The sequence below is a fragment of the Piliocolobus tephrosceles genome, chromosome 19 (genome assembly GCF_002776525.5).
Source record: "Piliocolobus tephrosceles isolate RC106 chromosome 19, ASM277652v3, whole genome shotgun sequence".
In the NCBI taxonomy this organism is placed as follows: domain Eukaryota; kingdom Metazoa; phylum Chordata; class Mammalia; order Primates; family Cercopithecidae; genus Piliocolobus; species Piliocolobus tephrosceles.
The window spans coordinates 20,554,008-20,577,784 of NC_045452.1; the positions used below are offsets into that span (position 1 = coordinate 20,554,008).

Genomic DNA, 23,777 nt, shown 5'->3' on the forward strand with positions numbered 1-23,777 from the left:
TTTTTTTTTTTTTTTTTTGAGACGGAGTCTTGCTCTGTCGCCCGGGCTGGAGTGCAGTGGCCGGATCTCAGCTCACTGCAAACTCCGCCTCCCGGGTTTATGCCATTCTCCTGCCTCAGCCTCCGGAGTAGCTGGGACCACAGGCGCCCGCCACTTCGCCCGGCTAGTTTTTTGTATTTTTAGTAGAGACGGGGTTTCACCGTGTTAGCCAGGATGGTCTCGATCTCCTGACCTCGCGATCCGCCCGTCTCGGCCTCCCAAAGTGCTGGGATTACAGGCTTGAGCCGCCGCGCCCGGCCGGACCCAGTAGGATTTGAATGTACAGATGGGCAGAGGGCACGTGCCCAGCCCAGGCTCTGGGCTCTTGCCACAGTGTGTGGCAACTTCCAGGGGCTTGCTTATTGGTGCTGCACGGGGACGTCTCCTTTGTTGAGATGTCGCCAGAGGCAGAGCAGGTGTTAATGAAGGGGAGTGAGCATAGGACCAGCCCAAGAGGCTGAGGCACTGGCCAAGGCTTTGGGGGCTGGATTTGTGCCCCACCCAGCTCCTCTCTTGTGGCTATCTCCACAGCTCTCCCTACTGACTGGGTTCCTGGCTTTGTTTTCTCAGCCATGATGAGGAGCAGCCCTGGGCCAGGTGCCACAGTGTGAGAGGCTCCAGGGTCAGGCTATAGAACTACCCAAACCAGGTCTGGGGAGCTATCTGTGGGAAAGGTCAGGGCCTGTTTTTCTCCTCGACTTGGCAGCTGCTGGCTGTTCAAGGGACCTACCTCCTTGTCCCTTCCCAGCCACAGGTCCAAGAGGCAAACAGCGAATTCCCATGGAGGAGAATCACTGTACTCCAAGTGGACGTGGCCGGTAGGTAAGTGTAACTTTTTCTGCTGCTGCTGAGTAGCACTGAGAGACAGGAAGGCACCCCCTCCATCCCGCCACCCCGCCACACCCTTTGTGATGGGGTTATCAATGACAGCTAATAAAGCCACCTCACTTCTTCCTAATGCCAGCCCTTGACCCACAGACACTGGAGGAGGCCTGCGTCAGGCCCCGCCCCCACCACAACGGGGCTTTAGCTGAAAGTTGTGGGTGTCTGAACTTTAGGAATAAGTCTTCGGGGACATTCGTTTGGCCAAGAATTCATTTCCTCATCTGCCCAAGAGCAGCTGCCCTAGGTAATATGCAAAAGCCACATGTAGGCCACATCCCACAGCTCTTGGGCATCATTTATTTTTTGCATAGGCATAAATTAGGATCTGGAGATAAAAAACTTAAGAACCAATAGTGCAGCATTTGTGACAGGAGAGCGCAAAACAAAGCCTGGCTGCCTCGAGATGGAGCAGGGGCAGCCTCACCACCACTGCATCCAGCCTCAAGCTCCAGAGTGGATTTGAGGCTCGGCACTGCAGTGAAGGGGCCTGCCTGCCTTCTTGCCCCTTCCCCGCGGCCGGACCACCAGACACAGCTGGAACCAGTGCCCCAGGCCCCTCTCCATGGCCAGGAACAAGAAACTGAGTATCACCCAGTGCCCCACAGAACGGGGCTAGGAATCAAGCCCTTAGCTTTTCAGTTAGAAAAACAGACCTTGAAAAATATATACATAATACAGTGGGGCCTGCTGGCTCTAAAAGTCCCCTCCTCCCCCTTCCCTACCCAGGGTAACTTCTGCCAGCCTCTTCCCCCAGCCCCCACCAACTGCCCCACAGAGAACACACCAGAAGGGCCACTACCTGAACAAGAGCCTGAGCAGAGGGCCCCTACATCAGGGGCTGGTTAGATCGGGGGGCCAGTGCAGACAGACCTCCCACCCCGGTACCCTGAACGTCCCCATGAGAGCCCAGGCGTTCCATGCTCCCCACTCTTCTTGCTAACCCCAGATGCTAATCGCCCCAAAGACAGGTCTAGGTCTCTGTACCCCAGGAGAATGTGGAAAGCAAGCTTGGGCACTGGCAGGTCCTAGCAGGAATGGGGAGCAGGGTGGGCCCCAACCCAGCATCAGGAGAGAGAAAAGCAACTACTGTCCCCAGCAGAGGGGAAGCCTGCAGGGTTGGCCCTGGGCCTTAGAAGATCACAGGAGCCAGTCCCCTTTAGGGCACAAGAAGCCCCATGGCCCACTGCTACTCTACCTGGGACAAATACTTTTTGTCGAAGCCCCTCAGAGACCCTGTGATTCAGGCTTCCCTAGGTGGAGGGCACTAAACCTGCAGGAGAGCTGGGCAGCTCTACATCAGGCGCTTCCTACCTGGATAAAGTCCCATCCTGCCCTGGAGCTGAGCACCCTCCTCCCAGAGGGCCTCGCTTCCCTGCCCCGGGGCAGAGGCAGCTCACCTAGTCTAGGCCCTAGCTCGCCCCTCCCACAGCCCTGGCACCTGCTTCATCCATAGGCCTCCCTGCAGCAGCTCCCAGACACCGTCCCCAACCCCAGGCAACACCAGTCAGGTCTCACCTCTCCCAACATCCCAGACCCCCACGATATGCTACATATATACACACTCCCAGGATGGGAAGCAGACACCACGGGCATGGAGGGAAGGAAGAAGGGAGCTGCTGGATCCTGCTGTCCTCCTCGAGCCAGCTGCTGCTCAGTAGACTCTTCCCGTCCTTCTCATCTGCGTGGGGCCACAGGCTCCTCTCTTGTGCTCCTGGAAGTCAGAGCGCCGAGCAAGCGTGTGGGGGAAGCGGCGGGGTGCTGTTCACCCACTCCCAGATGGCTGGCAGCAGGCACCAGAAAGTAGGGCTAGTGGGCAGGCTCCCCATGCACTCTGAAGCGGTAGATGCAGGTGTACTCGGGGTGGCCCCAGTTAGTCAGGATCCGCAGCTCCACCACCTGGTATGTGGCCATCGAAGGGGCCTGGGTAGAGAAGAAAGGGATTAAGAGCATCAGAGACCTGAGGCCTCACTGACAGACAAGGTGGGAAGGGGAGACAGCCTCGCCTAGGGCCAGATGGCTCCCCTGCTCCTCCCCTGGGGCTCTGAAGAGAACCGGCTTCAAAAGCTCCGATCTTTAGTCTCCCAAGCAGTGTTTCCAGCCAGTGGGCTAAGAGGCATGATTCATCTGAAGCCAGAATGAATTCATCCACAATTGCTTTTTTATTGTGATCAACAGATAGAACCACCTTCATAAAGGGCTTATAGATGCTGATGTGTGGCACACTTGATTCCTTTCTCAAGTGACCATCAGGCCTCTGTCTAGCGACAGTGTTGGGAACAGTGTTAGCAGCACATCTTACCCGGGCAGATGCCACAGGCCTAGCATACTGCTGGCTTGTCCCTTCTCTCTGGCACATCATTCTATCCTCTACCCTGTTTTTTTTTTTGAGACAGGGTCTTGCTCTGTCGCCCAGGCTGGAGTGCAGTGGTGTGATCACAGTTCACTGCCTCAACCTTCTGGGCTCAAGGGTTAGCTTCCCCAGTAGCTGCGACCACAGGTGCCCGCCAACACACCCGGCTAAATTTTTTTTTTTTTTTGAGACGGAGTCTGGCTCTGTCGCCCAGGCTGGAGTGCGGTGGTCGGATCTCAGCTCACTGCAAGCTTCGCCTCCCGGATTTACGCCATTCTCCTGCCTCAGCCTCCCGAGTAGCTGGGACTACAGGCACCCGCCATTACGCCCGGCTAATTTTTTGTATTTTTAGTAGAGAGGGGGTTTCACCGTGTTAGCCAGGATGGTCTCGATCTCCTGACCTCGTGATCCACCCGTCTCGGCCTCCCAAAGTGCTGGGATTACAGGCTTGAGCCACCGCGCCCGGCCAATTTTAAAACATTTTTTGTAGAGACGGGATCTCGCTGTGTTCACCAGGCTGGTCTTGAACTCCTGGGCTCAAGCAATCCCCTTGCCTTGGCCTTGCAAAGTGCTGGGATTACAGGCATGAGCCACCTCTTCTGGTCTCTCTACTTTCCTAAAGAGAAATCCCAACCTCTCTCGAAGCCTAGTTCCCACCTCAGAGCTGATGACAACTCAGTTCTTTCTGGCTCCCCTGACAGCTCCACCGGACTGTCCCATAGGTGCTTCAGACTCAGCCAGACCTGCTCCCTGCTCCGCATCAGCCCCCTTCCCAGTTGCTTCTTCCTCCCACCCCATCGAACCTGACATTCACGACCCTCCCTGATACATCTTTGTCCTCAATCCCAACGCCCCTCTCCCCCACCTATCCTGTTCTGGCTGCTTCCCCGCAACCACTTCCTGACGGGTCTCTCAGGCCCCGGCTCGCCCCCTTTGAGTCATATAGTGATGTTAGTCAAATGGACGTAGCTTTGTCACCTGAAGCACAGCACTGCCTCCCCCGGGCCCCTGAGGGCTGAATTCCTGCCTCTGCGGGCTCCTCTTCCTGCCACTGTCCCTTGTCCACCTCCCACTATCCCCCTGCAACCCAATTTTTCACTCCAGGATGCCCCCGGTGTGGGGCTTAGGCGATTGGTTTGTTCAAATGCAGGCTCTTGGGTCCTGTCAGCCCTAAGGAACCAGTCTCCTGGGGTGGAGACTGGGAATCTGCATTTCTAACTGACCTAGGAGATCCAATGCCCACTGAAGTTTAAGCCGCATGCACTGCCTGAGGCCCCAGCTGGCCTTGGGAGAATGCCCGCACCCTGGCACGTGCTGGCGCTGGCTCCTCAGATGCCTCTCCCAGCCTTTCTCTCCTGGCCACCTAACCCCTCCTGTGTAAAGCCTGCCTCCTGGTGTCCTTTTCCAGGAAGCTTCCCTTATGCTGCCCTTCTGGAAGGTGCCTTCCCCTGTGCTGACATCTGCAGGATGCGCCTTACACCCCATTTGGATGTCACATCTTGAGCTGTGGGAAAGGAGGGCAGGGCTTCCCTCTCTGAGCCCCATGCCCAGCAGGGTAAGTGTCCAGGGAGCGCCTGCTGCCTGGATGGGCGGTTTGCGCTGCTTCTGCTAGCACAGCAGAATCCCGTACCTGAAAGTGAAACGTCTGAATAGGCTCGCCGTCCTGATCGTAAGTGAACTTGCCAAGGAGTGTCCCCTCCTGCTGCAGGTCTTCATCAAACCCCTGCAAAGAGAGTGAAGGCAAGTGTGGAGGGGCTGGAGCAGGGAGAACACCCCTCCCCACTCTAATCCCTGCTCCTCCCAGCCAGAAGGTCAGGCACCAGCGTGGCCTATGACAAGTCACTTAACTCTCTTGTGCCAGTTTCTGCCTCCAAAGCCTGAGGTAACACAGACTGAAACGCTGTCTCCCACCCTGGCTCCTCCTCTTCCAAATCCACTCCCCTCCCTCCCAGTCCAAGGGTGACCCTGACTTGATCCTCAGTAGAGAGGCCCACAGGATCCTCCTGCAGCCCCTCTGGCCCCACCACGGGACAGATACTCACAAAGATGGCGAAGTCCTTGGGAGCACTGGAGATGGTGCTGTTGGGTGACAAGGCCTTGGGCACATGCTCTAAGGTAACGGCTGTGGGGCGGATGCGAGCAGAGAGGCGGACCACGGCGAACCCCTGGGGCCCCTGGAAGGCCCAGCAGTTGCCTGGGTGCACATCTGGCTGGAGGAGCAGAAAGTCATGTCAGACAGGGCCCTGAGTCTAGCTCTTGCTGACCCCGGATGGGACCGGCCCCCAGTGTGCTCAGAGCCCCTGCTACTGTGCTTGCCAGGTGCCCACCTGGAGGATGACTCGGGGTGACTGGGAGTGGTACCACAGGGGGATGCCGAAGAGGCTGAGGAGGGCCGTCTTGGTCTCGTAGGTCTCAGAACATCGGGTGCTGATGACGCTGGCCCCTGAGACAGGAGAGGAAGGCAGGGTGAGCTCCCACACGGCAAGAGGGCCCAGCTCAGGCCATTGGCTGTCTCCTCGCGGAGGGCAGACGGCAGATGCCCCAGGTCTAGTCTTTAACCCTAACCCAGATGCCCAGAGCAGCTTTAAAGGTCAGCCTCTCCCCAGCCCAGGATGGTGCTCGGTACGTCCCGACTTGCCTGAATTGCCACTTGCCTTGTGGGGGTTCTAGGTTTGGGTAACCTGCTGATCCTGAGCTTTGCTTGCTCTGCCCCACCACCAGCCTGGTAGGTGCCAGGGGACCGGCCATTGTGGGGCCCAGGACAAGGCAAAGCGAGGAAAGCAGGGCACGTACCTCCTGACTCCAGGGCATAGTCCGCCAGCCCAATGCGGTCTTCACTGTAGCGCTGCAGGGCCTGCTTCACGATGCGGTGCACCTGCTGCAATGCGGGCACCAGGAGACGGTTGTGGCAGGGAGCAGACATGTCCCCTGTCACCTCGCGGCCGTGGGTCAAGGACCCATGGGCTGACCCCTTCTAGGCTTGCACTGTGCTGGTGCCCAGGCAGATGTGGGCACACTGCCACCCACCCATGCCAGCCCCACAGCATGCAGAGCCTCCTGCTTGGCACTTCCATCCTGGAACCTGCCAGGGAGCTGGCAGTGTGGGACTGTCCAGGGCTCCCAGGGAGGAGAGCTGTAGGTGGGTGTGTGGAGGGGGCATGTGGGCCTCACCTCCTCTGTCACTCCAATCACACCTTCTTTCTGCAGTGTCACGCCCAGGGAGGCTGCGGCTTCCCTGGCCGACTTGCCCTGCATCTCTGCCACATGGGTGAGGATCTTGCTCTCCAGCTCTCGCAGCTGAGCTTGCATCTCCTCTCTCTGAAGGAGCCCCATGCGGCCCCCTCCGCCTCGGGCAAGGAACTGACTGATCCAGGCTGGGAACTGAGATTCCACCTAAAGGAACCAAAAAGGGTGTCACCCTGGGGGGCTTGCAGGGACAGCAGGAGCTGCTATGACAGGGTCAGTGCTTAGCTGGATAGCAGGGATAGGGTAGGAGGGAGGCCACTGGAGGAGAGTTATGAACGCTCTCCATGGGCACTGACAGAAAAACAGGAAGAATGCCTGTCAATGAGAGCCCACAAGTGCCAAGGCCAGCGCCACAGTCTCTTGGGCATAACAGAGGCTGCAGGGGCAAGGGGTGCCTGCTTTGCAGGCCCCAGGACACGTGGTCTCAGAGGAGGAGGAGAGGGACCAGCAGGGCCCTGGTGGTTCCCACTCACGTCGTCCCGCACGGCCTGGATCTGCTGGGGCAGCAAGCCCACTTCATCTGCCACTAAGCTCTGCTTCAGCGCCAGAGCCGCCAGCTCCTGCTGCAGGCCGGCCAGCTGGTCCTCCAGCCGCCTCAGCTCCTTCACAGAGCTCTCCCGGAAGGACTCCTGGGTCATGCTGGTCCCAGAGAGAGAAGAGTAAGCCTCAGATCTCTTTGGTGGGAGGTAAGGCCACACCGAAGAAGAAAGAGGACCCCCTAGTGGGTTCCTGTCCTGACAGCGGGTGTCCAGCACTCATCATGAACCTGAGAAGGGGCAAGGCCTCTCCTGGGGGTTCTGGCTGCAGAACACAGTGCAGGTGCCCAGGAACTGGCCTGCCTGTGCCAAGGAGCTAATTCTGAGCCTGCTCCCTTTCTAAGCCCAGAGTCCATAATTTACTCTGCCTCAGTCTCTCACATCTTCCACAGCATGGACATCTGGGGCATGGGAAGGCGGTTATGTGAGGCTGTAAGAAAGGATGCTATGTCTATAAATGAATCCAGGTCCTCTCATAGGGCCTGCCCCCCGCCCTCAGGATCCCCCTGCTAACCTCCATGGCACCTCAAAGACAGGCCCTGGGCAGGGGTCCTGAGCTGGGCTTCAGCCCCTCCCCACAACCCTCTGCTTGGCAAGACAATCAGAACTCTCTGTCTGGGGCTCTGCTCCCCAGTCCTGCCTGGAGAGTGGGTGGGGCTGGGGAGGAGCAGGCCGAGGCCAGCTGGTGGTGCCCAGTACCTTTGCCACTCTGACTTCAGCTGCTGGATGCGAGCCTCGGACTCCTGTGTAGGAAGAAGAGACAAACACAAGAAATGCCCAGCTCAGAAACTGATGTTCCAAGCTCAGAAATTGGTGTTCCAGAGTAGGATCTGCTGTCTGTTAGCGTCTTTACTTAACCACACCCCTGCCCAAGGTGTGGCTGCTGACCCTGCAGCAAAAATCAAACTGGCCTCCTGGTCAAAGCCCTCATGAGTCTCGTCCATGTCTAACACACTGAGGTATCCGTTCACCCACACTCAGCACGTGCACACCAGCATGGCAGGCCGCTGTGCCCCGGCACACCCCAGGGAGCCCCTGCACAGCTCTCCAACTAAGGGGTCGGGTCAAACAGAGAAGTCAGAGGAGGGCACGCCCCTCCCTATGCAACACGCAAGCAGTCCCTTTGGAAGGGCTGAGGGGTCCGAGGTGAACATGTTGGATGGGGCCAGGACCCGGTCACAGGCCCTGAGTGCCCAAGCCCGCTGACCTGGGAGGCCCGGACGATCTTCTTGAAGAGGTCTTCTGAGTCTTGCTGATGCTCTGCTCTCAGGGCAGACAGTTCTTCCTGTCAGACAGCAGTGAGAGGACAGGTCTGACAGAGTCATGCTTATAGGGACCCTTATGACTAGGAAGTGGTGGAACTGGAATTCAGACAATGTGTTTGCTTCCAAAGCCCTGGCTGGCTCTCAGCCTTCAGGCTACATTGCTTCTCTGAACCATGCAAGACTCCTGCGTCATCTCCACTGCACACCTGTGCGGTGTCAGGCACCATGCTGGGGCCTTCTACTCACACAGCTCACTATGGGGTGGGGGAGACATGATGGCCTCCATCAAAGAGGAGGAAACTGAGGCTTAGAGAAGGTGAGGAAGCCTGGCGTGGTGGCTCATGCCTGTAATCCCAGGACTTTGGGAGGCCAAGGCGGGGAGATCAATTGAGGTCAGGAGTTCAAGACCAGCCTGGCCAACATGGTGAAACCCTGTTTCTACTAAAAATACAAAAAAATTAGCTGGATGTGGTGGTGCACGCCTGTAATCCAGCTACTTGGGAGGCTGAGGCAGGAGAATCACTTGAACCCGGGAGGCACAGGTTGCAGTGAATCGAGATCGCGCCACTACACTTCAGGCTGGGTGACAGAGTGAGACCATGTCTCCAAAAAAAAAAAAAGAAGAAAAAGAGAAGGGGATTAACTGCCAAATGGCAGAGCTGTCTGATCCCAAATGGCACTTGTTCTCTCTCTTGCTGGCCACCTTCAGGCTTTCCTACGGGTGTCACCCACCTCCCACCCTAAGGTATTCTGCCTCCTACCTGGATGCGAGCAGCAGCTTCCCTGCGGAAATCCTCCTTCAGGGCAGCTTCACGGCGGCTCACCAGCCCCTCCAGCAGTGCCAGGGTGTCCTCGTGGCTCAGGCCACCGCCACCTCCCTGGCCAGGAGCCCCTTGCCGCAGCTCTAGACGTTCCAGCCGCATGGCCTCCTTCTGCCAGTTGGAGGAAAATTCAGCAGCAAGAGCTTCCAGACGCCGCTCGAGAGAGTGTACTCGGGACATAACACGCTGCTCAGCCTGGCAGGGCGGAGAGAGAGCCACTGAGTGAGGGACCCTTGGATGACAGTGCTTCCCAAAGACCACCCCGACACAGCCAACACAGAAAGAAAGGGAAAAGATTCCACAGATATTCCAGCATAAGTCCATGCAGGGCCAGCTGGAGCTCATAGGCAGGGGCTGCCGACCTCTGAGCTGGGGGTGCCGGGAGCTGGGGATCACTGGGTGCTGGTCACAGAGGAGGGTCCCTGAGGACACAGTACAGAAGTCTGATCCCAGAGGAGGAAGGAAGGTGGGCCAGGGAGAAGGTCTGAGTGCAGCGACGGTCCAAGAGGAGGACTGGAAGCTTCAGGATGGCTGCAGGGGGCCATGGACCCTGCTGGCCTGAAGCTCACTCCTTCCCTGCCTCCTGCAGGGACAGGGGAGCCAGGGCTGTGAGTTCAGCCTGTGGACTCTCAATGGCTTTCACTCTTTTCCTAGGGAACTATGGCTAAGAGACAGAATAATTGGAAAATATGTTCTTTTTCTTCTTTAGCAGGATGTCCCACAGAGAAAATGGAATAAATGTCATTTGGACTGAGGGTGGCATTTGATAGTGTGTCATGAATTTGAGAACGTTGTTGGCTTAACAACAAAATCATTGCCAAGAGAAGTGATAAAAACTGTCAAATAAAGGGCAGGGAGCTACTGAACAGCAGAGGTTCTGAGTTTTAGAAATTTTGGTTTTTAAATAGGCACTACATTTGCGTGACTCAAAAAGCACACAAAAAGGCTGGATATGGTGGCTCACGCCTGTAATCGCAGCACTTTGGGAGGCCGAGGCTGGTGGATCACCTGAGGTCAGAAGTTCGAGACCAGCCTGGCCTATATGGGGAAACCCTGTCTGTACTAAATATACAAAAATTAGCTGGGGATGGTAGCAGGTCTCCTATAATCCCAGCTACTCAGGACGCTTGAGAATCGCTTGAACCCGGGAGGCAGAGGTTGCAGTGAGATGAGATCATGCCACTGCACTTTAGTCTGGGCAACAAGAGCAAGACTCTGTCTCAAAAAAAAAAAAAAAGCCCATAAAAACCAGCAAAAAATCCTCTGCCCCATCCCCCTAGTTGCCTCACCACTAGCCTCTCCCAGACCAGGAAGCTGTTTTTATTTTAACTTCATGCAAATGTTGCTAATATAAGATATATATATATATTTTTTTTTTTTTTTACTCTTTTTTTTTACAAAAGAGATGGCTCTGAAATTGAACTGTATTTAATGTCTTTAATGATGAAAAAAGGAAAAGTCATAGATGACATGTCATTATTTTGTAAAACAATAAGATCATGGTCTGGTACTCACTTTGGCAGCACATGTAATAAAATTGGAAAGATCATGGTCTGGAAAGTAATATATGGTTAAACATGTGATACTGGTTAGATGCGGTGGCTCACACCTGTAATCCCAGCACTTTGGGAGGCCAAGGCGGGTGGATCATGAGGTCAGGAGATAGAGACCATCCTGGCCAACATAGTGAAACCCTGTCTCTACTGAAAATACAAAAATTAGCTGGGCATGGTGGTGCGTGCCTGTAGTCCCAGCTACTCGGGAGGCTGAGGCAGGAGAACCGCTTGAACCCAGGAGGTGGAGGCTGCAGTGAGCCGAGATCGTGCCACTGCACTCCTGGGTGACACAGCAAGCTTCTGTCTCAAAAAAAAAAAAGAAAAAGAAAAAGAAAAGGTGATACCATGCCAGGTGCAGTGACTCATGCCTGTAATCTCAGCACTCTGGAAGGCTGAGGCAGGAGGACTGCTTGAAGCCAGGAGTTCAAGACCAGCCTGGACAACATAGTGAGACCCTGTCTCTACAAAAATTTTTTAAAAAATTAGACAGACATGGTGATGCACACCTGTAGTCCTAGCTACTTGGCAGGCTGATGTAGGAGGATCGCTTGAGCCTGGGAGTTCAAGGTTACAATGAGTTATGATTGTACCACTGCACTCCAGCCTGGACAACAGAATGAGACCCTGTCTCAAACAATTTTTAAATGAATAATAAAAATATGATACCAAGTTAAATTCAGTGAGGTGTAAGTGCAACTCAAATAACTATAATTAGAAAATGAAGAGTTTTATTAAAAATACAGACAGGGCCTCACTGTGTTGCCTAGGTTAGTCTCGAACTCCTGGCCTTAAGTGATCCTCCCACCTTGGCCTCCAAAGTGCTGAGATTACAGGTGTGAGCCACCAGGCCTGGCCTAGAGGTTTAAATTGTCAGTATCAGGACCTGTGCTCACCTTGCTTTCTGGTTATGCTAACTGCAGGCTCCTTGAGGGCACAGCCTGGGCCTGATCCATCTTTCGACTCTGGCAGATTATAAAAATGGCCACTATTCCTCACTTCTCCCTGCAGCTGCACCTCTGCCATGCGACCTTGTGCATTCTCTTGCTGAGAGGTGAAGTCTATTTCCCTCTCCTTGAATCTGGATTTGGCTCTGAGATTTGCTGTAGCCAACAGAATGTGGTGGGAGTGATGGTGTACTGGTTCTGGATCAAGGCCTCAAAGGTCTGGCTGCCTTGGTTCTCTCTTGAAACCCTGCCTGGGTGCGATAAGAAACAGCTGGGGCTAGCCTGCCAGGTGAGCAAAGTGCACATGGAGTACAGCTGTCCTAGGCAAGGGCCTCGGCCAGCTGGCCCCCAGCTGACCCTGCCAGCCAACTGCAGACAGACAGATCCACACAGGCAAGTACGAGCCCAGCCAAGATTGCTTCTCTTTTCTCAGACCAGAAAGACCACCCAGATAACCCACAGACTCATGAACTAATCAAACGCTTGTAGTTTTAAGCCACTGCTTTTAGGGGCGGATTATCTGTGGTAAGAGGTAACTGACTGAGATATTACCTTAGTCATAGAAGGTGCTCAGTAAATATTCGTGAAGCAGTATCAAAAAGGAACAAAGTAGACAAGACAATTTGTTGGATTCCTTTTCTTTCTGTTTTCTGTGCTTCGTAGGGTGGCAACTAACAGTACGCCTCAGCTTTGTGTATACGGTGTGAGGTAGGCTGAGGGCGCACCCACCACTTTCACTGTCACCTAATTATTGCTAAACTCTTGGGAGCTACCACCCTTAGAGACTCACCTGGAAATGTGACGAGTCTCTGGATTCCCAGCCCTCATCCTGCCTCCTGCTGTCCTTCGCTGCCCACCAGGAAACCAAAGCAGGGTGGAATGTCTGCAGCCCATAGGGGTAGAAATACCAAGCGCCTGTGCACAGGGGAGAGGGTGTTACCCCAGCTGGGCCTCCAGCAAGAGGCGCGTGCCAGGGAGGATGGCTGCCTGATCCCTGCCAGTGCTCGTGGCCTGTCCCACTTGTGGAGCTGTGCCCTTCCAGAAGCATCAGAGGGATGCAGATGCCCCCATTCTCTGAGGTGGCAACTTCCACCCGACAACCTCAGAGTATATTCATTCTCACACTCCCGCGGGAATCCTTCATCTTTCTATAAATGGGAAAACTGGGAGGAAACATTTTGAACGAGTTAGGGATGATCCAGGGTACAGCCCAGAGGACCTGATGGTGGTTCTCAGCCCTGGATGTCAGAATCACCTGGGGAGCTTTTAGTACAGCCAGGCCTGGCCCTGCCCTCTGAAGAGCAAGCTAATTGGCCTGGGGTGGGGCCCCTGTTTAGGCGGGTTTGTAAACCTCCCTGGTGACTGTCATGGGCTGCCATGGCTGAGAATCACTGAAACAGAAAGCACCACCCCCTCTAAGAGAGGCTGCTCGCTGCCCAGACATGAGCACCAAGCTGCAGCCACACAGACATGTTCATTCTGTTGTCAGGGCCATCTGTCTGAGACCTGTTTACTCCTGAGCTCTGGGGCAGGTGGCGGGGGAGTGGGAGAGGGAGGGCTTTCTGTCCTGATAAACCTCCATTTGCTACTCAAGCACCAGCGGTTGGCAGGTGCAAAAGGAAGCTCATGCCCATGGGGCTTGAAGTCCAGCGTGGACATGGCCCTCATGCACACGCTCCCTGAACAGGTCACTCAGCCCCCTCCACTCGCATTTCCACGTGATGGGTTCACAGCACCGACTACAGCAACCCCACGAGGCCATGGTGAAGCTCAAATTAAACTGAGATAATGCATGGGAAAGTGCTCTCTGGGTACATTGCTATGCAATTATAAAGAATCACTGACTGGGCCAGGCGCGGTGGCTCATGCCTGTAATCCCAGCACTTTGGGAGTCCGAGGCGGGCAGATCACAAGGTCAGGAGATCGAGACCACGGTGAAACCCTGTCTCTACTAAAAATACAAAAAATTAGCCAGGCACGGTGGTGGCGGGCACCTGTAGTCCCAGCTACTCAGGAAGTTGAGGCAGGAGAATGGCGTGAACCTGGGAGGCGGAGCTTGCAGTGAGCCGAGATTACGCCACTGCACTCCAGCCTGGGTGACAGAGCGAGACTCCGTCTCAAAAAAAAAAAAAAAAAATAATAATAATCTGGGCGCGGTGGCTCAGGCCTGTAATCCCAGCACTTTGGGAAGCCGAGGGAGGTGGATCACTTGAGGTCAGGAGTTTGAGACCAGACTGGCCAACATGGCGAAACCCCGTCTCTACTAAAAATATAAAAATTAGCTGGGTGTGGTGGCGTGCACCTGTAATCCCAGCTACTCGGGAGGCTGAGGCAGGAGAATTGCTTGAACCCAGGAGGCAGAGGTTGCAGTGAGCCAAGATTGTGCCACTGAACTTAAGCCTGGGCGACAGAGCAAAACTCTGTCTCAAAAAAAAAAAAGGAAGCATTATTATTATTTTAAGGGTGGTGCTCAGTTTCCACTGGATATGAAACAGCTGTTCTTGTAATAGCAAACACAAAAAGGAAGCTAACTTTTGGAAAACTGTTGTACCCTGTTATTAATAAAAGAAATACAAGTTGAATGATACTAAGCTTATTAAATGAACTCTCAAGAAATAATAAAACACGATCTTTAATTGGTACAGTCATTAAAATTGAGCTGAGAGTCACACAGGCAATTCATATGAAACTAGCAAAGCTGTCAAGTGAAAAGCTGAACACAAAATGCCCATATAAACAAGGAAGGGCTGGGTGCAGTGGCTCACACCTGTAATCCCAACACTTTGGGAGGCCAAGGCGGGTGGATCACTTGAGGTCAGGAGTTCGAGACCAGCCTGGCCAACATGGTGAAACCCTGTCTCTACTAAAAATACAAAAAATTAGCCGTGAATGGTGCTGCGTGCCTGTAATCCCAGCTACTTGGGAGGCTGAGGTGGGAGGATCACCTGAGCTCGGAAGGTCAAGGCTGCAGTGAGCTGTGTTCATGCCACTGCACTTCAGCCTGGGTGAAGAGCAAGACTTTGTCTCAAAACAAATGAAAAACCAAGGCAGGCCTGTGCTAGCGCCTGGGATGATTCAGGGCAGCTGGTAAGTGACTGGTGTAAAAAGAGGCACTTATGGCCGGGCACGGTGGCTCACACCTGTAATCCCAGCACTTTGGGAGGCCAAAGTGGGCGGATCACCTGAGGTCAGGAGTTCAAGACCAGCCTGACCAACATGGAGAAACCCCATCTCTACTAAAAATACAAAATTAGCTGGGTGTGTTGGCACATCCCTGTAATCCCAGCTACTCGGGAGACTGAGGCAGGAGAATCACTTGAACCTGAGAGGTGGAGGTTGTGGTGAGCTGAGATCGCGCCATTGCGCTCCAGCCTGGGCAACAAGAGCAAAACTCCGTCAAAAAAAAAAAAAAAAAAAAAAGCACATTATCTCCATTTGCTGCTTCATTGTTTTTACTTTAAAGACAGCTCAAGATTTAACTTCATCTTGTAAAAATAACTCCCTCACAGCCGATGTCCTTGTTGGAGTGGAGGGAGGATGACTGCTAATGCTAACGGGAGGGCATCCCACTCTTCACCCAATGCTGCAGCACTAGGGTGTGCTCCTGCCCAGGGCGGCGCAAAGGAGGCTCAGGAGAGGTGGGGAGGGTCATGCAGAGATGATCCAGGGTCCAGAACTCAGGCCCTGCCCAGGCATGGGTTCACCCACCCCATCCTGCCCCGTCCCTGCCTGCCAAGGGTCACCACCCTCTGGTGAACACACCTCTGTGCCCCCCTGCACTCTCCCCGGGCGGGCTTACCATACGTCAGGCACGTCAGCAAGAGCAGCGGCAGCAGGAACCAGAGGAACGTCTTCAGGGACGAGAAGCGCCTAGACCACATGGAGGGGCAGGACAGGGGAGGCAGAGGTGTGAGGGGAGCTCCAGGCCTCCACGTTCCACCCAGGGAGTACCCTGAGATGTTTTCCTGGGTGCTGAACTAGAGCTAAGGAGGATAGCTTTGAGCTTCTCACCATGCCAGGGCCAGCCTGGACACATCAGAGCCTTTCCTGCTGGGCAGGTCTTAGAGTGATGGGACAATTTTTACTGAATTTTACTGATGTTATTAAAAATAGTGTGGTCTTTGAAAAACTCGAAAATTTTTAGATGGACAGGTCCTCTAAGTATGCAAATATAGAAACAAAGTAACTCCTTAAATAATAACAAGGAACCTGTTTTTGGTGACACAAACCCATCCTTGCCCCTTGTTTCAGTGTGGCCAGCTGTCTTCTCTGCCCAGACCTGGATTGTGGCCAGAGGGATCCTGACTTCTGGGTTCCGTGTTCTTTCTTCTGCCTGAGGGGCACGTTCTCAAGTCCTGGTTCTGCTGGTTTAGGGACTTGGGGAATGCACCCACAGCATCCTCAGGCAGAGCCTCTTTGTGGCTCTGACCATGAGTGGGAACTCGGGGGATTAGATTGTCCCAGGCCCAGGAAGGAAGATGGACTTTCTGGGAAACCCCACTTCTTGCCTGGAGTCAGTGGGCTTACCCCGCAGGAGGAAAGCCATCATGTGTCTGAGAGCCAGGCACAGCTGGACTAGTGTGGTATTTAATTGAATGTGTCCAAGAAGAAACAATCCGTGTTCTGGAATCCTGTCTTGAAGGGCTATCGATTTGGGAGAAAAACCTGAAAACCTGACTCTGAGTCTATTCTCTGTCAGGCTGGGGTGGGCTTTGGGGAGGCTACTCCGTGATCACTAATAAAAGCTCCAAGGAAACCGGGGAAAACCCTCAGAGAATCGAACATTGTAGGCTGACACACTTTATCAGTCCCTTCACCCCAGGGCCTTGCGATTGATTGGCAAGGGTGGAGTCTCGCTCACCTGGTTAAAACAAAGACGTCAAGGAGGGAGGCAGCTGTGGTCAGGCGGTACCAGGTGGTGCCAGCCCACCAGTAGAGAAGTCTGAAGAGCCGGCCTAGAAGAATGACCATCAAGCCTAAGGCTCCACATGGTGGTTGGGGGCACCACTCCCTTGTCCCGTTTGTCGTCCTCCCTACCCCCACCCCACCCCCACCTGCCAGTATGCCTCTGTCCTGCCCTACCAGGACCCAGCTCCTTGGATCCCACCTGCCCACACCCTCGGTCCTGCTCTGCAGCTGCTCCTTCCCTTCCATGCATGGGGGTCCCCACAGCCCTGGGCTCCCAGTGATGATTCTAGAATGACCTTTCCCCGACGGTCCTACAGTCTCTCTGCATGGGCAGGATGCCCAACTGCAGAGAGATGGGTAAGAAAGCACTATCACCAAGAATGGAAGTAACTGGGCACGGCTTGCAGCCCACCTGGCGAAGTGGCCACCATCCAGAGTAAGGAGCCCACCCGTGAGACGGCATTCCGGAGCCGTGAGCCGGAACTCTGCTGGTCCACATCCGAGTAGCCTGCGGGGAACGAGGACACTGGCTCAGTCTCTGTCACTTTCAAGCCTCTTCCTTCACTGTCTTCTGTGAGCCAAGACCAGAAGTCACCTATCCTCCTTCATAACCCCGCAGCCCCACACAGACCATTCTGTTTCCTCTGACAGCTTCCTGTTTGCATCCCTCTCCTCACCAGCCACCCCTCAAGCTGCTGTTCAGAACTAGATGATGGGGTCTGACATGCACACCACTCAGAATGACTGAGCACCCACCGTGTGTGGAGCCCCACGGGAAAGTGCTGGAATGGGCCTGAATGCAATGGTGTTGGCCTTAGGTTGCCACAGACTTGTGGGGTGGGGAAGACAGAGAAGTGAGGGGCGGTCACAGCCTAGGGTGCCAGGGGCCACCGCAGGCCAGGCTGGAGCGCATCCAGCGCCGGGCATGGGAGGGGTGGTGTGCCTGCCACATGCTGCCCTCTCTCCAGCTCCCCGGGGCTCTCCGCCCAGCCTTCCTGAGGCTTCCCAGCAGCCTCGGATCTGCTCGGGAGGGAGGAAGCATCACCTACCCATGTAGTCGTCCTCAGAGGAGTAGCCCGAGGAAGAGCCCAGGAAGTCCTCGGTGGCCTTGCGCCCCACGAGCCCGCTGGCCCTGCTGCTCTCCGAGCCACCCGTGCCTCTCCTCCTCCGCACCCGCAGGTCCTCACCTGTGCAGGGAAGAACCAGGGGCTCTTCTGGGCCTCCAAGAGCTTCTGAAAAGTGGGGCCTGGGCAGAGAGGTGCTCTGAGGAGGGAATCCCGGGGACTGCAGGGGACACTGCAAGGAGTATCTCGAGGGAGGTGGAGGAAGCAAAGCCCAGGGAGAAGAGGGCTCCACACTCACCCCAGTCTGCGTCACCGTGCAGTTCCTCCAGGGCGCTCCTGGGCGGGAACGCGGTGCCGATGTAGGACTCACGGACCAGCGACTCACTGTAGTAGGAGGTGTGTGCATCAGAGGATGGGCCCAGCTGTGGTGCTGGGGACAGGCGCTTCATGTTGCTGGATTTCCTCTTTAAGGTCCTGTGGGACAACCGTGAGGGCAGAGGCAGGGAGCAGGGAGGTGAGCCCAGCCAGAAGCATGAAGGAAAGCCACAGCCTGCAGCCCTGCCTAGTGCAGGGTGTGGGTTCCCTTGTTGCTAGGCAACTTGCAGCTGCCATTCCCCTGACTCTTCCAATGCTGGCACTTCCTCTCCTGTTATCTCTGAATCTCACCAGCAGATGGGCAAGACAGGCAGTGGCAGCCAGGGATGGAGCCAGATTCAAACTTTATAACCCACTGAAACCAGACAGACCTGGCCTGGCCTCGGAGCTAGCCAGAGCCTCAGGGCCTGTCCTCTGGGCCCCATGTCTGTGAGAGGGGCAGGGCAACCAGGCAGCTGCCGCTGCAGCCCATTTCCCAGTGGCCTGAGGACTTGCGCCTGTCCTCAGCCGTGTCGCTGGCCAGATGCTGAGGCCGGACAGGTGGTGAGACATGCGGGCGTGGGGCCAGGAAGGATGGTAAGGCTGACACGCCCGTCCAGAGTAGGGGGGGTTCCTGTGAGCCCAGCCTGCAGTTTTGGGGTTTCCGGCCTGGCTTATGCTTGAAGCTGCCTCTCTCCACTTCCTGTTTTCTTTCTTTCCTTTTTTTTGAGATTGAGATGGAGTTTCGCTCTTGTCGCCCAGGCTGGAGTGCAATGCCATGATCTCGGCTCACTGCAACCTCCGCCTCCCAGGTTCAAGCGATCCTCCTGCCTCAGCCTCCTGAGTAGCTGGGATTACAGCTGCCCACCACCACGCCCGGCTAACTTTTGTATTTTTAGTAGAGACGGGGTTTCACTATGTTGGTCAGGCTCAGGTGATCCACCCACCTTGACCTCCCAAAGAGCTGGCATTACAGGCGTGAGCTGCCGCGCCCAGCCTACCACTTCCTGTTTTCTAAGCATGAGGGCAGCAGCCCGGCTCACAGTCATGGGGAGAAGAAGGGGTGCTGCATGCTCATACACATGGAGCAAGGCAGGACCCCCTTGACGGGACGGGGGCCCACGTCCTTCGATCTCTGTCCCTGAAGGTTGCAACAAGAAGGCAGGGCGATGGCTGGACTAGAGGGCGTGCGGGCAGTGACCAAAAGCGTGTGCGGTCACCAGGAGCTGTGGCACTCCCTCGGGTCCCTACCTGAGAGGACTATCTTTAAACAGGGTGCTCTGGCTCCCGGCCACTGAGCTCCCTCCGCTGCTGCTGCTGCCGCCGTCATCATCACCCTGGGAGTAGCGCGTGAGGCGCTGGCTTCTTCGGGACATGATGAGGTGGGATGTGGACTCTTCCCCTGAAGAGAATCTAAGGAGAGAGAGGAGGAGGAGGACTGAATGTGAGGCCTGGGGCTGTCCCCAGCTCCCCTCTGGAGGAGGTGGAATGGAGGCATCACCTCACAGCTGAGAACAGACCACCCCCCGACCCCTGGCATTCAGTCTAAACAGCCCTGATGGCGGGCAAGGCAGGGATCTGTGAAGCACCCCCGCACTGTGCATCGGCTGGAGTCATGCCCCGCCTGGGGCTCACTTAGTGACTCTGGAGCCTCTTCCAGGGCGCTTCCCACAGGCTTCCCAATTTTCAGTTTCCTTGTCTTTATCCTTCGTGGTGCTGAGCTCCGCACAAGCCAGAATTGGGTCTTCCTCGACCTCTAACAAGTAGCAGAGACTCTGGCACGTGACAGGCACCTGCAAGCTTCTGGTCACTGCCTGCACGCCCGGTGGTCCCGCCATCCCACCTGCCTTCTCCCTAGAGACTTCTCCCCGTCTCACTCTAGCTGTGTCCCTTTGCTGACATACGCTCGTTGATCGAGGGCCCCAGCGACCCTTGATGGAAAACCTTCCCCATGTAGATCCCACCTATGTTCTTCTTCTTCTTGTTTTTTTTTTTTTGAGACAGAGTCTCGCTTTGCCACCCAGGCTGGAGTGCAGTGGTGCAATCTCGGCTCACTGCAACCTCTACCTTCCCGGTTCAAGTGATTCTCCTGCCTCAGACTCCCAAGTGGCTGGGATTACAGGTGTGCATCACTGTGACCAGCTAATTTGTGTATTTTTAGTAGAGAGGGGATTTCGCCATGTTGGCCAGGCTGCTCTCAAACTCCTGACCTCAGGTGATCCGCCCACCTCGGCTTCCCAAAGTGCTGGGATTATAGGCATGAGCCACCGCGCTCAGCCAAAAGCATTTTTCTTTTTTCTTTTTTTTATAGTAGAGACGGGGTTTCACCATGTTGGCCAGGCTCCCACCTACGTCCTGATGGTGCTCGCACTGTCTGTCCCCACGGTGCACATTGTGCTGCCACATCTTGGTAAGATGATGATAAAATGGTAAGTGTCTGCTGGGCCCAGGTTCCTTGTATACCCCATTTATGATTATTAGAAGCAAGGTAGGTATCATGACTCCCATTTACAAGGGAAGAACCTGGACACTGAGGCAATGGGTAACTTGCCTACAGTCCCCAGCCTGTAAGTGACAAAGCCAGGGTTTGGGCTCAGCTCTGACAGGCTGTAGGGCCTGGGTCTTTCTACTCAGCCATAAACTTTTCCAGTTGTTTCAGGAATGTATTGAAGATTCTAGAATCTTTTTAGCCCCACACATGCACAAAACAAGGCTGTATACAAACTTGTTACACAACAAATATTTGTTAGCAAACTAACAAAACAGGGAGGAGGAGGGCAGCATGAGTTACAGTCAGTTCTGGTCACCACGTGGGGCAGAGATCAAGGCTCTGGAATTGATAATGAGGACAAAGGAAGCCAGAGTGCAAAGATCTGGCAAAAGGTGGCATTCTGTGACTGGAGGAAGATTAATGAATTGCTAAGGTCTAGACACCCAAATTCAAAGTCTTTGTTTGCCAACATGAGGAGTCTCAATGTTAGTGCCTCCGCTGGCCCGTATGACAAAGTCATTTGAGAATTCCTAGCACTTGCTTGTGACTTTTGATCACTTCTAACATTCCTAGTTGATACTTAAATGACCAGTTCTCTGGGTTGTGTGGCAGGTATAGAAGTACACTTCCCAACCCAGGCTGCAGAAACCCGAAGGTCTGGTTAGTCCAGCTAGAAAGTCCTCCTCTGAAAAACAAGCAGCCTCATGTCCTGGCCTTCTTGGCATCTTCCCAGGTCAGATGCCCATCTGGCATACCCCCCTACTTTTAGCTGCTGTTGGAAAAGGGACCGATTGGTAGTAGGGAAAGCAGGAAGTTGGCCTGGGTCCTTGTCTCTATTCCTGTCCTTATAAGGTAATCCCCCCTCCCCGCTCCCTGCCCTGGCCTGTGCCCCCCCCCACCTGAAGGCTCCAGCTACCCACACAGGGACTCCTCTTAGCCCCTGTCCTGCTGAAGGAGGTGACACCTTTGCCCAGGGCAGAAACAAAGCAACATGTTTATACCATACCCAAGCTGCTGCTGGGAAGAACTAAATATTCTGATGGAGGTTGAGGGGGGAGTGCTGAAAACTGTCAGCACCCACCTCTGCCCTCCCAGAACTCCCAGAGATGCCTCTTAGTCTTTCCTGAGGTATCCGGGCATCACAAAACAGTTTACCATTGAGTCTGGGTTTCACAAGATGAAAAAGGTCGAGGCCCCATTCTCCAAAACAAGTGAGCCTCTAGGAGCTGAAATCTACTACTGCGCATCAGAATAGACACCACCCCCGCCCCACCTCCTCCCCAACAATCAGTTAAGAAACGCTCACCTAAAGCATCCTTCCCCACTTCTCAGCTGGGCGACATCCTTTTCTTAATTCCGCCCTTCCCCATCACAAACATCTCCATCCATCTTCAGACTTAACCCAGATCTGGGGCATCTTCCTCGTGACATTTCCACTCCCTGGGCACAGTCAGGCCACACGCCCTTGTGGGACGTGCCAAACGGCCGGTGCTAACTCCCCTGGCCCTCATTCCCACAGGCCGAACCTGCAGAAATTGTCACCAAAGGCGCGCCTTCAAGGCTCTCTAAGTCACACCGCGGCCCCCATTGCTTTGCTTTGTTTTGTTTTGTTTTGTTTTGTTTTAGAACTGAACAAAACAGGCCTTCCTCCGAGGCCCTGAGTTCTGACAGGCAGAGGCTGGGAACTGCCTGTCCCTGGAAACGGCTTGTCTGGCACAAAACCCGTAGGGGCTGCCCGGGGCCGGGTTGGGGCAGCTGGCCTTTACCCTCCTCCTCCCGGGAGGCTGCCCGGGAAGTCCCGCCCGCAGACACCGCCCTCCCGGCTGACCAGTGGCGCGGCGGGCGCGGCGGGGGCCGGGAGGTGAGTCAGGGCTCGGGCCGCGGACCCGGGTGGGGACTGGAGCCGGCCCAGCGCGGCCCGGAGAGGAGGAAGCAGGCCTGGCCCGGCGGCCCCGCCCAAGCGGCCCGACGGTGACCCGGGGTCAGGCCGGCCCGCGGCCCCTCACCCTCTCCTGCGCTCGCCCGCACTCACCTGCTGCCGCGGCGGCTCCTGACCCGGCCGGGGGCGTTCGAGGCCCGCCCGCCGCCGGGGCGCGCCCCCTTTCCGCGTGGGGATCCCGCGGGCGGTGCTCCGCGCAGGGCGAGACGGCGGCCGGGCCTGGGGCGCGCGGGCACGCGAAGAGCGGCGACGCGGGACGACGCGGGCGGGCGGACAATGCGGCCGGCGGAGGCCCGCGCTGCGCGAGTGGGGCCGGGCGGCGCGCGTGTGGCCGACTGTGTATGTGTGCGCCTGTCAGTCAACGCTGACAGGCCGCAGCCCATTGGCCAGGCCCTGCCGGCCGTTGCCGCCCACCGCCGCCACCCATTGGGCGGTTTGAACACAAAGCCCCGGTCGCCCCGCCCTCGCGTGGGCCCAGCTGCCCTGCACGCTCAGCCTAGGAGTCCGCGCGTGGGAGACACTGAGCGGGCGGGGACCCCCAGGCCGCGGGAAGACGCCACGGGAGGCTGTGCTGGGGATCGGGCTCGGCAGGGCACTGGACTCCAGATCTGGCGGCTCAGAGCACCTGAGACCGCTCGGAGCGCCCCCACGCGCGCCCGCAGGCTGGCTCCCCAGGCCGGCGTCCGAGGGAAAGGTGGGAGTCCCCGCAGCAGCAGCGCGCGGGTGGCCCTTGGTGCGCTCTCGGTGAGGTTGTCAAGGACTTGCTCAACACCCGGCACCGGTGCTGTTGTCCTCTTACCCGACCATGTCTACACCCATTTTACAGACAAGGAAACAGGTTGCTAATTTTGGGATTCCAGACATACTGGGAGGCCCTGCCTCTTCCCAAGCTTTACTCAGAGCACCCAAGTTTCACGACAGCTCTTCTGTTGTTTGTCTTAAATAGAATTTCTATTTTATTTAAATAGAGACAAGATCTCACTATGTTTGCCTAGGCTGGTCACGAACTCCTGAGCTCCAGTGAATCCTCCCGCCTCGGCTTCCCCAAAGTACTAGGATTACAGGCATGAGCCACCGCGCCCAGCCAGCTCTTCTGTTTTAAGGACGGTGCTTGCCGCACTTGAGCTGTGGGAAGGCAGGGCTGGCCACTCATTGTTCTACCTTACTCAAATTTGAAACGAGTGCTCAGCATTTGAGTAAAATGCCACCTGACTCCGGGGGTCCTGTTCCTTGCCTCACCACCTGCCAACTGTACAGATAGCGCAGGTGCACAGTTTGGGATGAATCACTTTCTGTGCCAGCCCTTCTAAGGGAAGATGAACAATCGTTATTTTACTTTTAAAATACCAAGAGGAAACGAGACAAGAATGACAAAATCA

The 23,777-nt window shown here is 55.6% G+C and overlaps 1 protein-coding gene and 1 long non-coding RNA gene across 3 annotated transcripts; one reads left to right on the forward strand and one right to left on the reverse strand.

Annotated features, from left to right (window-relative positions):
• The first annotated feature begins 180 nt into the window (after window positions 1-180).
• LOC116418533 lies at window positions 181-10,691 on the forward strand. The gene is made up of 2 exons (XR_004228619.1): window positions 181-861; window positions 4,683-10,691. It is a non-coding gene; the product is annotated as an uncharacterized LOC116418533 (long non-coding RNA).
• On the reverse strand, window positions 1,194-22,743 carry SUN2 (Sad1 and UNC84 domain containing 2). 2 transcript variants are annotated; one of them, XM_023221988.2, is made up of 18 exons: window positions 22,492-22,743; window positions 19,220-19,381; window positions 17,913-18,088; window positions 17,600-17,737; window positions 16,963-17,058; window positions 16,504-16,597; window positions 15,442-15,512; window positions 12,433-12,557; window positions 9,083-9,337; window positions 8,264-8,341; window positions 7,756-7,799; window positions 6,994-7,159; window positions 6,446-6,667; window positions 6,068-6,152; window positions 5,602-5,717; window positions 5,317-5,484; window positions 4,905-4,997; window positions 1,194-2,844 (listed from the first exon to the last, which is right to left on the reverse strand). In XM_023221988.2, the coding sequence occupies exons 2-18, from the start codon at window positions 19,342-19,344 to the stop codon at window positions 2,731-2,733; spliced, it is 2,166 nt and encodes a 721-aa protein (XP_023077756.1). In that variant the 5' UTR covers window positions 19,345-19,381; window positions 22,492-22,743; the 3' UTR covers window positions 1,194-2,730. The 2 variants fall into 2 exon arrangements, with proteins under 2 accessions (XP_023077756.1, XP_023077757.1); XM_023221989.2 differs by lacking the exon at window positions 22,492-22,743 and adding an exon at window positions 21,766-22,394.
• Window positions 22,744-23,777: the final 1,034 nt, after the last annotated feature.

What these genes read in the sequence shown, in the direction of transcription:
- SUN2 (XM_023221988.2), bottom strand. Translation starts at nt 19,344, where the DNA reads ATGTCCCGAAGAAGCCAGCGCCTCACGCGCTACTCCCAGGGTGATGAT. An exon ending in CTCTGAGGACGACTACATGG is followed by an intron (nt 17,059 to 17,599) that starts GTAGGTGATGCT and finishes CGTTCCCCGCAG; the next exon opens with GCTACTCGGATGTGGACCAG. An exon ending in TCCAGGCCGTGCGGGACGAC is followed by an intron (nt 6,668 to 6,993) that starts GTGAGTGGGAAC and finishes TGGTTCCTTTAG; the next exon opens with GTGGAATCTCAGTTCCCAGC.